The following is a 12,355-nucleotide window of genomic DNA, read 5'->3' as shown; positions in this document are numbered from 1 at the left end:
CTGATTAGCTGTCTAACGTATAGCCAGTAAAAACATTGCATTATGTTGTTCTCTTTAAGCAAATTCCTGCCATTTTTTTAATAAATATGATATTCTGTTTTTTTAACACTATTGTTAATGCGGCCCTTATACTATTATATGTGATTTTGCGTATGCTTAAAGCTATATTTCTAGAAAGGCACAAAGAGCAGAGCTTACACACGAACCGTGGGATGGACCACTTATACCGTCCAAACATGGCAACCCACGAAGCAGATTTAGAAGCCGGTGCTGGTATGATTGCTCACTTTATTCTCAGCATAGTTCTGTCTATTTATTTCAACGATAGTGTGTATGAATACGTCACTTAATGCATTTTGCCACTGGGTCGAAGCAAATGTCTGTGATTAGTCTTCCTTGCACAGTTATAAGGACTGCCAATGCTCTTCACAGAGAAGTGAGCTCATATAAACGCTGGATTCTTCTTTTTTAGATCATTTTCTGGTTATTATGTTCTAAGAGTATTTGAATTCTCATAACCTGCAAAAATCGAATTGCAATCCTTCGCATTATGATTATATAAAACATATACTATTTGTTTTACTTGGTGCGTTTAAAATCGGTCTGAGTGCCAGTTAGATGCCATTAAAAATGAATGAATCCTCCTAAAATATGCTTTGTAAGATTTTGTTATAATGCAGGAAGTTAATAAAAACCCGGAACTCCTGCTCGATGAAAACGCTGATTGGATGAAGCTAATCTTAATGTCCACGACGGGTGCTCTGATTGGCTGAGAGTCAGGTCGTGCTGTCCTCTTCAAGCTGTCAAATGAAGAGAAATACAAACAATGCAGAAACATGTGAAGGCTATGTTTGATTACCTGTGTGACGCGTTTTATGATTATAGTTTTCAATTATTTTTTGTCAGTTTGTTCTAATTTGGTGTAGATAAAAAGAGGACCGTTTCAACGTTTGTTTCACTTTCTTTTTGAAATGTTTAACCTATATAGCTATGGTTTAGCCACTCCAGCTTTTTTAGAATTAGTGGTGTACCATTACCAGTGAGTCCCGTCCTCAAGCAGAGACTAAACCATGTTATTTTCTCAGGCTTTTGTGGGAAAATGTGGATGTTGTGTGTTGCACTGCTGGCTCTGGGCTCTGTCCAATCTGTCAATGGGGACTCAAAAGCTGTCACAACAACACTGACCACTAAATGGCCCTCTACACCACTCCTGCTGGAGGCCAGGTTAGCTTGAACACACGATGAAGACAGCATGTTCAATATATAGTTTTATGCTACACTTTACTAATAATAAAAGATGCCTTTGTAATGTTCTACAGTGAGTTCCTTGCTGAAGAGAGTCAGGACAAGTTCTGGGACTTTGTGGAAGCCAATCAAAATATTGAAAGTGACCATGATGGTAATATTTGATCTGAGTCCCATCTTTTACTTTCACCTTTTAGACATGCTGAGGCTTGTCAACATGTTTGCCTATTTTTATGAAGCTGTTACACTTTGTATTTAAAGAAAGTGCTTTTGAATTGAATATCATATATGTGACCCTGGACCACAAAACCAGTCTTAGGTTGCTGGGGTATATTTGTAGCAATAGCCAAAAATACATTGTTTGGGTCAAAATGATCAATTTTTCTTTTATGCCAAAAATCATTAGGACATTAAGTAAAGATCATGTTCCATGAAGATATTTTGTAAATTTCATACCGTAAATGTATCTCAACTTAATTTTAGATTAGTAATATGCATTGCTAAGAACTTCATTTGGACAACTTTAAAGGCGATTTTCTCAATATTTAGATTTTTTTGCACCCTCAGATTCCAGATTTTCAAATAGTTGTATCTCGGCCAAATATTGTCCGATCCTAACAAACCATACATCAATGGAAAGCTTATTTATAATTACTTAAGACTGGTTTTGTGGTCCAGGGTCACATATTAAAATAATGCATACATTTATGCTACGGTATGTTATGGAAAAATGAATGTCAAGTTACTTGCGGATAATGAAAATCGTTCCAAAAGCACCAGTATTTGTGTCGATGCTCTTGACATGCTGTTGGCCAATCAGATTACCAGACTGTTGTCCATATTTCAGACACAGATCTGGCATACTACGATCTGATCCTGAAGAGAGCCAGTGTGCTGCTGAGCCCAGTCCAACTAAACCTGCTGAAGTTCGCTTTATCTCTGAGAGCCTACTCATCCACCATCCATTCCTTCCAGCAGGTGAGTAGGACCTCTCCATAGCTGTTTAATGTAAATGCAAAGTGAATCTGGAGAAAACCTGTTTGACTCTGTTTGTTGGACTGTTTTTTTATGTAGATCGCCTCTAATGAGCCTCCTCCACCTGGCTGTAAAGCGTTCTTCAATGTACATGGACAGACGTCTTGTGATACAGAAAGACTTAAAGTCATGCTGGATAACGCTGTAGAACGGTAAGTAAAAGCAAGACCTGTTGTAGCCTCCTCTCCAACATGAAGAAACATTACCCATTATTATTATTATTATTTTTTCATGTATTTACATTTCCCAATGTTCCCCAAAATGTAAAAATGTCACTTTTGCCACCAGTGAGTAAGCCTGGTGGAGTGACGCACAAAATCCATTTTTAAATAAGTACTCTCTTGGGTATGCATGAAAATGTTGCTAATCAGGACACAAACAGAAAGCAAATAAGGCATTTCAGATTTCAGTAATTAAATGTTTTTCGAAACTATGATGCCTCCACAGAAAAACATAAATAATTTAGCACAATAATGTAGCAATTTAGAATTTTGTATGTCGAACAGTTAGACTAACATCTAAATCTATGTAAAGAGGCTTTTTCATGTTGTATTATATTTGTTGCGCAGTTTTCATGTCCCCTTTGATTAGAGACTACATATTTTGACTTAAAACACTTAAGTGCATTAAAACACTTAAATCCTACACTTTTCTTTGTACATTTAAACTAAAGTATTGACAGTGTCAACAGACCTAAACACAACCAAAATTTGTAATGTTTTTTTTTTTCACCTTCTTATTTATTGTTTGTATTATTTGTATATTGTTTTGTTTTGCATTTAATTATTTTTGCATTATGTATTTATGTATTCATTTTCAGGCCCAAGCCATACCTGTTCAAAGGCGATCACAAATTCCCCTCAGCCAATCCAGATGCACCGGTTGTGATTCTTTATGCTGAGCTGGGCACCAAAGAATTCACCAGATTCCATCAGCTGATGCTTGCCAAAGCCAACAAAGGCTTGATCACTTATGTTTTACGCCACTTTCTGTCTGTGAGGATTAAACCTTTTAGTATTTTAATCATCATTTTCATTGTATTGAATCTCTTTATCTTTTTCATCTTAAGATGAATAAATCCATATACTCTGTCACCCATGCAGAACCCCAGCAAGGGTAAAGTGCTCCTGTCTGGATATGGAGTGGAACTGGCCATCAAAAACCAAGAGTACAAGGCCAAAGATGACACACAAGTTCAAGGTATGATAACAGCCGAAAGTCTTTCTGTTGTGGCTTTGAAAGAAAGTTAGTATCATTTAAATACAGATATCGTCTAATTAGCAAACTCATTTATCTTTTCTCCACTTTTCACAGCTGGAGCTGATATGAATGCCACTGTAATAGGTGAAAACGATCCTGTGGATGAAGTCCAGGGCTTTCTGTTTGGCAAACTCAAGTAATTTAAAACTCCATAAACATTAAAGATTGCTCTCCATTGGCTAAAATGCATCCCTGTGCTGAGTTTGAAATTGCATAACTTGATAGCATGTGTTGTATTTGTCAGGACCATTTATCCTGAACTTAAGGAACAGCTGAAGGAGCTCCGGAAGCATTTGATTGAGAGCACCAATGAGATGGCCCCACTTAAAGTCTGGCAGATGCAAGGTGAGTGTTTTTGAACTGGTGAAACTTCTGGCTTCTATAAAGTTGAAAGTAAAAGCTTGTTGACTGCAGGTGTTTATATTGAAGGCCACAAGAGATGTGTGCTACAGTGTTTTTACCTTGGTTAAGGTAGCAGAGCCTCTTGTACTATTTGGCACACTTACATTAATGGCACTACTTCAAGGCCTTTCAAGCTCAATTATTATATTACCTGTGACTAAAGGAGCAGTCGGGTAGCTCAATACTCATTCTGACGGTATGCAAATGGGACGTTTTCACATTGTTAATTAGCTGTGGCTCTGCTGGCCTTGCGTGGTTGTCAAACACAACTCCCTCTAGCCCAGAGCTCATTACTGCTCTATCAAGGTAAACTCATCAGAGACTAGTCACATTTAGCAAAACCTCTGAGCCAACACACACACAGTTGAACGCACTATTCCCAATTGTCCTGGAAAAGTGCTTTGGCACATCAAATTCATTATATGTAGAATCTGAGAAGTTGGCATGCCATATACAGGTCATGGCTATTTCAAATTAGATCTTGAATATTTCAGGAGCAGAAATGCAGGTTTGAATAACATGTTCTTTATGCTTCTCCTCAAGATCTCAGCTTTCAGACTGCCGCCCGTATCCTGGCAGCTCCCTCTGTGGACGCTCTCAACGTCATGAGGGATTTGAGCCAGAACTTCCCCACCAAAGCCATGTAAACAACCAGCTGTCCATTACAAACACTGAGTCCTAACCAGACATGATAAAGAAACAAAAATCATGTTTCCTCTGTGGTTCCTTTGTTTTCTTATTTTAAAATATCATTGGTCCGAAATCCTACTCCACTGTATATTTAACATTGAACATGTTCTGAATGGCTGAGATTTTGCCAATTTGCACAGCATTTCACTTTCAGCGAAGGCTCTAAATTGATGCTGGAAACACTAGCCGCTTTTCCACTGTCGGGCCAGTGCGAGCCAGTGCTTTAAACGGGCCGGGCGGGGCTAATAGCCTCAGACCTGAGCCCAAAATCACGATGCGTTTCCACCGTTGGGCCAGAAGCTCCGCTGTGCTTCACTGAAACCCGCCCTTTACACGCCTCTCTGGAACAACGTCACGCAACCCCATCATTTCATCAACAAAGAGAAGTTATCAGAAAACTAATCAGAAATAAGTCACTGGAACTAGCGCGATCACAAAACGAACATGATAAAGTCGGCCGTTTGTTTGCAAGTTTTGTTAGATTTAAATCCAAAAGCATCGATGTTTTACAATAGCCTATTAAGTGATACATCGATCATAATGAATTAATTTATCAGGATTGAAAATTAGTCACACAGAAATAAAGCAATGTGAACCACTATTTCACAAAAGAAAGAGGACAAATAGGCCTACTCTAGTCTTTTTCTGTTTATTTGTAGTCACAGTATACATCACGTTAAGTAAGAATGATAATTTCTATATTTTTCCATCAAAAATACGACCTGAGTAGCAGAGGGAGCTCCCGAACAAAAACCATTACATATTTTTATGACACACACGGAGCTAAAGTCTCGAGACGAGACTTATGACAGATAAAATATGTTACTAAATAAATACACGATTGTTATAGAGAATGAGAAGCTGACGTTTGATTTCTTCAAGCGGTCGTATTTACCATGTTTAGTATGGTAATGTTAATGGCTAGCGTCTTTTGCATAGCTTATAAATATTTCTGCCTTGTATGGTGATCATAATCCACATCAGATCAAGTTATTTCAAACACTCGCTGCTGTCTGAAAGTGAGTTTTAAGCTGAAATTATTTTAAAAGTGTTTAATGCTAATTTTATGAAATGATCTGCAGCGCTGATGCTCAAGACGCGGAGAAACTCTGCCTTTGTTCATAACCACTCCTCTAGCCCCAGTTGGCCCGCTTTGGCCCAAGGTTTTCGTCGGGCCAGAAAACCCCGGCCGTTGGCCCTGAGGAAGCACCGAAGAGGCACGATCAAGCCCCGGAAGTGACCGTGGAAACGCGACTGGCCCTGGCACGCACTAGCACGCCCGCTTTTGGTCCGACAGTGGAAACACGGCTACTGTGTCTTAACCATATGTGACATAACGTGTTTATATGTGGCGTACGGTTTATTATTTCACTTACAAAAGCCACTATTTTGTGTTTATTCATTACTTCCTCATTGGCTCTATAGTAGTAAGTGCTTTTCAGTTCAGACACCCTGGCAGCAGACCGCTCAAGTCATCAGAAAGTTTAGTCCGAGCTGGGTGTTTTGAGTCTTTACTGCCTTCCAAGGTTTAATTAACACTTTAAGGGTAAAAAACGAGCCGTCAGCAGTTATGATGAAAATATTATGCTTTATTTGGCCCAGACGGCGCAGCCACTGCTTATTTTTTTGGCAAATGTATTTTAAATGTGCCACCCACACTAAAATGCAATTTTGTTAAAGTGATCCTTGACATCATGGAGTATTATACACAGTCATGTATGGCCCAGAGCAATTAACTGCAGCTCTGAGTCATCGGCTCTAAAAAAAAAAAAAAAAAAAATTTTTTTTTTCTTTTTCTTTTTTTTTTTATAAATCTGAATGTAGACTTGCATGACGTCAGTGAAAGCAATCTCATATCTATCTAGTTAAACAGCGTTGATTAAAATAGTCAGCGCAGACATTTTTATGCAGATTACAGTGGGCTGTGCATTCAAAATTGTATTATAATGAATCATCATGATGAACTAATGAATCATTTTCAGTGTAACCACGCACATTTCTCTCTCCCCTCTCAGGTCCATAACAAAAACGGTTGTTAATTCAGAGATCCGGAAGGAGATTGAGGAAAATCAAAAGGTGAGGCCTACCATTGTCCTTTTTTCATGTTCCTAGAGTCCTTTTCTCAAAGCTGTGGCGTCAGCAGGTATTCTCATTCACTACGTTTTTTGCTGCACCGCTGAGATAATGGACTCAAAGAAGAGGCCCAGTCAAGTCTTTGTTTTTTGCCTCATAACTCGCCAAGAAAAGTCATGACAAAGTCTTACAATGATTCTCTCTTCCCATATATTAAAACCTGTTTAAAATGAAAGAACATCAGTTGTAAAGTGTTTTGGTTGTTAGTGGAATGGAGAATCATTCCTCTCCACCTCTCTGCTTGTTTTCTTCACGTTCCTTTATATTGGAAGGTGTGTAAATGTTTTTGTTTTGTCGCTGAAAAGGTAATGAATTAAGTAATTGTGGCGAATGCGGTTTATACGTGGCTTCGTTCATTGTTTCAGTCATTTCCTTTCTGTGATTTAAAGCTGTTTCTTGCCTCTTGTAATGAGGACGTGTAACGGACCTGCTCCTCGTTCCTCACTGTAATTGCATGCTGGGAAATTTGACGAATGGAGGCTCTTTAAGGTTCTCTAACGAGCTCCCTCGCTCTAATGCATGTGCCTTTAGCGAATAACAAACATGAGAGCCAAGGATAAAAGCATGACTATATAGAGTGGAAATGGCCTAAGGCTCAAAAGAGTCTGTTTGAATTATAGATCATATTGAGCATCTCTTTCAACTTCTGTTCTGCTCTATGAAGTGACAGAAATGTATGTTTCATCCAGGGATTAGCAACCCACAGGGCTTGGGAGGTTACATTAAGGCTAATTGTGAATATGTCATACCTAATATCTCACGTTCTTATATCTCCTCTAGTATTTTAAAGGGACATTAGGTCTCCAGCCAGGGGACTCGGCTCTGTTTATCAATGGACTCCATATTGACCTGGATGTGCAGGATATTTTCAGGTAAGCAGCTGTTTTTTTTATTTTAATTATTTATTTTTTTGCTAAATAAGTATTGCATATATTAAATATAAATATTACATTATAAACAATAATTATTTATACTTAGCAGAAATCTAAAAATAGTGATTTAATAATAAATGTAACTAAAAATAATACAGTATTTTAATATTTACATTTATTATATAATATTGTTCAAATGTTTTAAATATTTTTTTGTATGTTTTTGAAAGAAGTCTCTTATTCTTAAAGAGGGTGCATTTATTTTGTCAAAAATATAGTAATATTGTGAAATATTAATGCAATTTGTGAGTGTATTTTACTGTGATGGCAAAATTTGTTTGTTTTTTTTGGAAGGATTTTTTGTTCAATAAAGTTCAAAAGAACAGCATTTATTTGAAACAGTAAAATGAAATGAATTTGAAAATGTCTTTACTGTTACTTTTGCTCAATTTAATGCATGCTTGCTGAATAAAAGCTTTAATTGCTTAAAAAAACATTTCAGACCCTATACCTTTAAATTATGTGTTATATGCCTTGCAATATTGTAAGTAATGTGTATCATGAAGTGTGATGTATTTGTTAATGTTTTGATTTGCCATGCTGCAACCCTGTATATTGTGTTTTTTTTGCAGCGTTTTTGACGTGTTGAGGAATGAGGCCAGGGTCATGGAGGGTTTACGTAGTCTGCACATAGACACTCCTTACATCCACGACATCCTCAAACTCCACGTCCAGCCCTCAGACTCTGACTACGCAGTGGACATCCGCAACCCTGCTGTTAATGTGAGCTACATGTTGTTGTTTTTTGTAAACCTGTTTTCTAGGAGAGAGAATAGAGAATAAACCTTTTTTTTTTTTTCTCCAGTGGATTAATAACCTGGAGACAGATGGCCGATATGCATCCTGGCCCTCCAATGTGCAGGAGCTGCTGCGGCCCACCTTTCCAGGAGTCATTCGACAGATCCGGAAAAACTTTCATAATCTGGTAAGTATCACAGGTGCTGTGTAAATATGACACAATGTGAACCCCACGTAGATCTGAATTCTGCAGATCATTTCAGAATTGTGTGTGTCTTTCTGACAGGTTATGATTCTGGATCCAACCCATGAGAACACGGCAGAGCTGATCAGCGTGGCTGAGATGTTTTACAGCAACAACATCCCACTCAGGTCAGTCTGAAAATAGACCCAACATTATTACAAGAACATGATTAATGTTTCACAATGCATAGGAGCCATGGTGCTCCCGCATGAAAGCAGGTTCAAATCTGGTCATTTTCTTGTGCCGTTTTCACCCCTTCATTTAACCTTTTCAGCATTTGTCAGTATATAATAAAGGCATTTAAAGGTGCTGTATGTAGGATTGACATACAGCACCTAGCGGTTGAACTAGGTATTGCAGTCCAAATTCAAAATATTGGAGACGTTTTTTTTCACCCGGCCCCTCCTCCTCAGACTTGACGCACAGGCAGGTTGCCAGATTAAGGACACCAACAGAAACGAGCGCACATTACTATGAATGAAATTAAATACACTGTGTTTTCCGCCAACTGGCAACCCGGGGTGCCGAAATACAATTGGGTAAACTGGCAGTGGGCGGGTTTCACAAACCATAACAAACACAGACATTCCAGGCCGGAATGCACATTTTCAAAGGAGAATAACTGACTGTAGCATTGTTTTTCAGATAAACAAGTATGTTAACTTAGCATGTTTCTTAAATATCTGCAAACATATTATGGTATTTTTATGCTTTAGTAGAGTCAAAATCCTACGTACAGCACCTTTAACGGATACATATGTTTTGTGTGTATATATCCTGTAATTATAGACTTGAAGTGGTTGAACTCTGTACCCTGGCAGTGTAGTTATTGTGTCTCTCTCTGATGATTTCTGTGTTTTTATCTGTCTGCAGGATTGGGTTGGTGTTTGTGGTGAATGATTCTGATGAGGTTGATGGGATGCAGGATGCTGGTGTGGCTTTACTTCGAGCTTTCAACTACATCGCTGATGATGTTGACAGCCAGATGGCCTTCGATGCCATCGTATCTGTAAGTCAACAACATCACCAGTGCTTCATACAACACCAATTTAGTGGTGGATTTTGTCTCTGTTTAGGAGCATACTGGATGCAGATTTGCTTAAAAACAAGAAAATAATTTGATATGTCTTTCAGATGTTGAACAGAGTTCCCAGTGGAGGCAAACTGAAGGTGGAGCATGTGGTGGGTGTGTTGGAAAAGAGATATCCCTATGTAGAGATCAGCAGCATCCTGGGGCCTGACTCTGCCTACGACAACAACAGAAAAGTGAGGGATTTGTTTTTCTAATGTGTGTGCTTTGAATATTTCAACAGTACTTTATCTCAGATGTCATATTCTTGCCAAAAGAGACAGAATATTGTGGATGAGGACATTTTTGGATCAACTGTAGAGATTAAGGATGTTACTGTCAGCCAGAGGTGGTTCCTGTGCTAATAGCTCTTTGTGTCTCCCAGTACCCATAACCCTTATTGAGGTCATATCTTCTATGTCTCCACAGGAGGGAAAGGCATATTATGAGCAGACTGGTGTTGGCCCATTGCCTGTGGTGTTGTATAATGGAATGCCTTTACAACGTGAGCAGTTAGACCCAGATGAACTTGAGACAGTCGTCATGCACAAGATCCTAGAGACCACCAGTTTTTTTCAGCGCACAGTCTACCTGGTGAGAATTACATGTCTGTCACCCATAGTCTCTATGGTGTCCTTTTTGGGTTAAAAAGTAACACATGATATCATTGCACTCTTCCTAAAAAAAACGGTTAAAACCAATCATCAAATGGCTAGAACGGTCTGTCTTCCAGACCAGCTTTAGTGGAAGTAGTATAGTTTTGTAAAGTTTCAGAACTTGTTTCACAGAGTAGTTAAGGTGTCATGCACTCTGTAGTCTTGCATGATTAATTGATAAATATATTATAAATGTATATTATTTATTAATTGTATAACTTACAATTAATTAGTTTATTATTATATTTATTATTATACTGAAGTACAGTTTAGGGTTATTTATTGTCAGTGTCATGTTTTGAAATGCCTCTTATGATCTTTTCAGGGTGAACTGAACAGTGACCATGATGTAGTGGATTTTATCATGAATCAGCCCAATGTGGTCCCACGAATCAATTCCAGAATCCTGAGCACCAACAGGAATTATCTGGACCTTTCTGCCACCAGTGAGTTCTTGTCTGATTGGGTTCATAGTAAAATTATGTTTTTTCAGTGTCTTGCTGCTCTCCGGGTCGTGTCTGTTGAATCATAAATAGCTTTTCTTCCGGTAAACGAGCTAGTTTGAGATATACAACACGTACACTCTCACATGCTCTCGGGAATGAATATCTGCCTCATTGTGAATTCTGTGCTAAATGTCTTGTTTGTTCTTGATAGCCCATTTATTTACAAAGACGTACAAATGAGACTGCGGCAATGATATTCATAAACTGCTTTGTTTTTGCGAGGAATTTGAAACTGAATTTTAATAGCTTTTGAATAGCATATTTGCAGTCTTTCAGGAAGCTGAGTAAAATACCCATTTCAATCTGAACTCAAATAGCACTCCATGTTTAGAAATAACTGCATTTGAAATGGCTTTGGTTGGATTCAATTATGAATGTGAATGTACCTCTAACAGAGAACAAAGCACAACCTTATTTTCATTTTCTCCCCAAGTGTTTGCCATCACCTGACCTCCAAGTCTTTTCTTCTTTTCCAGACAATCATTTTATCGATGAATATGCACGTTTCCTTTTTCTGGACACCAAGGACAAGAACGCAGCGGTGGCCAACAGCATGAATTACATGACAAAGAAAGGTGAGGTGATTGCTGCTATTGATCTCCATGAGAAACGCCATTCTTCCAACATGCTGCTGATCTCTGACCTATGCAGTCATGAACAATTAAGGGTTTCTCTGTGGTACCTTTATGAAATATATCATTTCTGGTTGTTGTGTCCATCTTACGTTATTTACCAGGTGCGCACTGCGGTTTTGGCAAAGCAAATCAAATTTCAGAAGTTGTCAAAGGTATTTATCATAAGCAGTCTTACTGCCAGATTTACTAAACAGGGCAAATTAGCATGAGACCACAATTCCTTAAAAGCGGTGATAGGAATGGAAAGTTCTGTCAGTGATCTTCTGACAATACTGCGTTTGTTGGGTGTTAAATAATGGTGCAAATACTAGAAAATTGGCTATCGCAAATCTTAGTAAATTAAAAGAAGCAAAAGGAGGTTTGCGCTAGTGCAAGTTCTTTGTAAATCTGGCTCTTGGTTTGATAAGTGTGACGTTCTCACCGAGAAAAAGTAGTTTATACTAGCTTGTGAGTATAATATTTCCTTTGCATTATAATATAAAAATGTCCTTCGGTTTGTTTTGGAGAATGAGCAGTCAAATGCAAATGAAGATGACTGACATGGATTGGTGACTTAAATCGCCCAGTAATGACCAAAGACTTGGCTGACATGTATATCACACAGTCTGACATGAAAGACATTTAATGTTGTACAATCAGTTTGGTCCTTTAGCCAACATTTCTCATTATCTCATTATATAATCTGACAGGCAACACAAAAAAAATGGCAGTGTACACCTGGCTTTAGACACCAAAAACTTTCTGTGTACCACTAAATATATCTGTCTGCTTTTATTTGTGTTTCTTCATTCCTTGTTTTTCTTGAATGCT

At 38.2% G+C, this 12,355-nt stretch overlaps 1 protein-coding gene across 5 annotated transcripts in view; it reads left to right on the top strand.

Moving 5' to 3' along the window:
* The first annotated feature begins 206 nt into the window (after positions 1–206).
* uggt1 (UDP-glucose glycoprotein glucosyltransferase 1) overlaps positions 207–12,355 on the top strand; it is a 30,758-nt gene continuing 18,609 nt past the window's right edge. For 4 of the 5 annotated variants that reach the window (XM_058757004.1, XM_058756978.1, XM_058756995.1 and 1 more), the window contains exons 1-20: positions 207–273; positions 1,086–1,224; positions 1,320–1,399; positions 2,093–2,223; positions 2,320–2,432; positions 3,101–3,275; positions 3,384–3,480; positions 3,595–3,676; positions 3,785–3,885; positions 4,486–4,585; positions 6,648–6,708; positions 7,546–7,637; positions 8,270–8,420; positions 8,503–8,622; positions 8,722–8,807; positions 9,553–9,688; positions 9,814–9,945; positions 10,178–10,342; positions 10,730–10,850; positions 11,387–11,485. In XM_058757004.1, coding sequence (XP_058612987.1) covers positions 213–273; positions 1,086–1,224; positions 1,320–1,399; positions 2,093–2,223; positions 2,320–2,432; positions 3,101–3,275; positions 3,384–3,480; positions 3,595–3,676; positions 3,785–3,885; positions 4,486–4,585; positions 6,648–6,708; positions 7,546–7,637; positions 8,270–8,420; positions 8,503–8,622; positions 8,722–8,807; positions 9,553–9,688; positions 9,814–9,945; positions 10,178–10,342; positions 10,730–10,850; positions 11,387–11,485 — 2,242 coding nt within the window. In that variant the 5' untranslated portion in view covers positions 207–212. Of the gene's footprint in view, positions 274–324; positions 437–1,085; positions 1,225–1,319; positions 1,400–2,092; positions 2,224–2,319; positions 2,433–3,100; positions 3,276–3,383; positions 3,481–3,594; positions 3,677–3,784; positions 3,886–4,485; positions 4,586–6,647; positions 6,709–7,545; positions 7,638–8,269; positions 8,421–8,502; positions 8,623–8,721; positions 8,808–9,552; positions 9,689–9,813; positions 9,946–10,177; positions 10,343–10,729; positions 10,851–11,386; positions 11,486–12,355 lie in introns of those variants that run through there. The other variant, XM_058756985.1, reaches the window with a different exon arrangement.

The sequence above is a fragment of the Onychostoma macrolepis genome, chromosome 02 (assembly GCF_012432095.1).
Source record: "Onychostoma macrolepis isolate SWU-2019 chromosome 02, ASM1243209v1, whole genome shotgun sequence".
Classification (NCBI taxonomy): domain Eukaryota; kingdom Metazoa; phylum Chordata; class Actinopteri; order Cypriniformes; family Cyprinidae; genus Onychostoma; species Onychostoma macrolepis.
The sequence above is the reverse complement of the archived record's forward strand: the minus strand, read 5'-3'. Positions and strand labels throughout refer to the sequence as shown.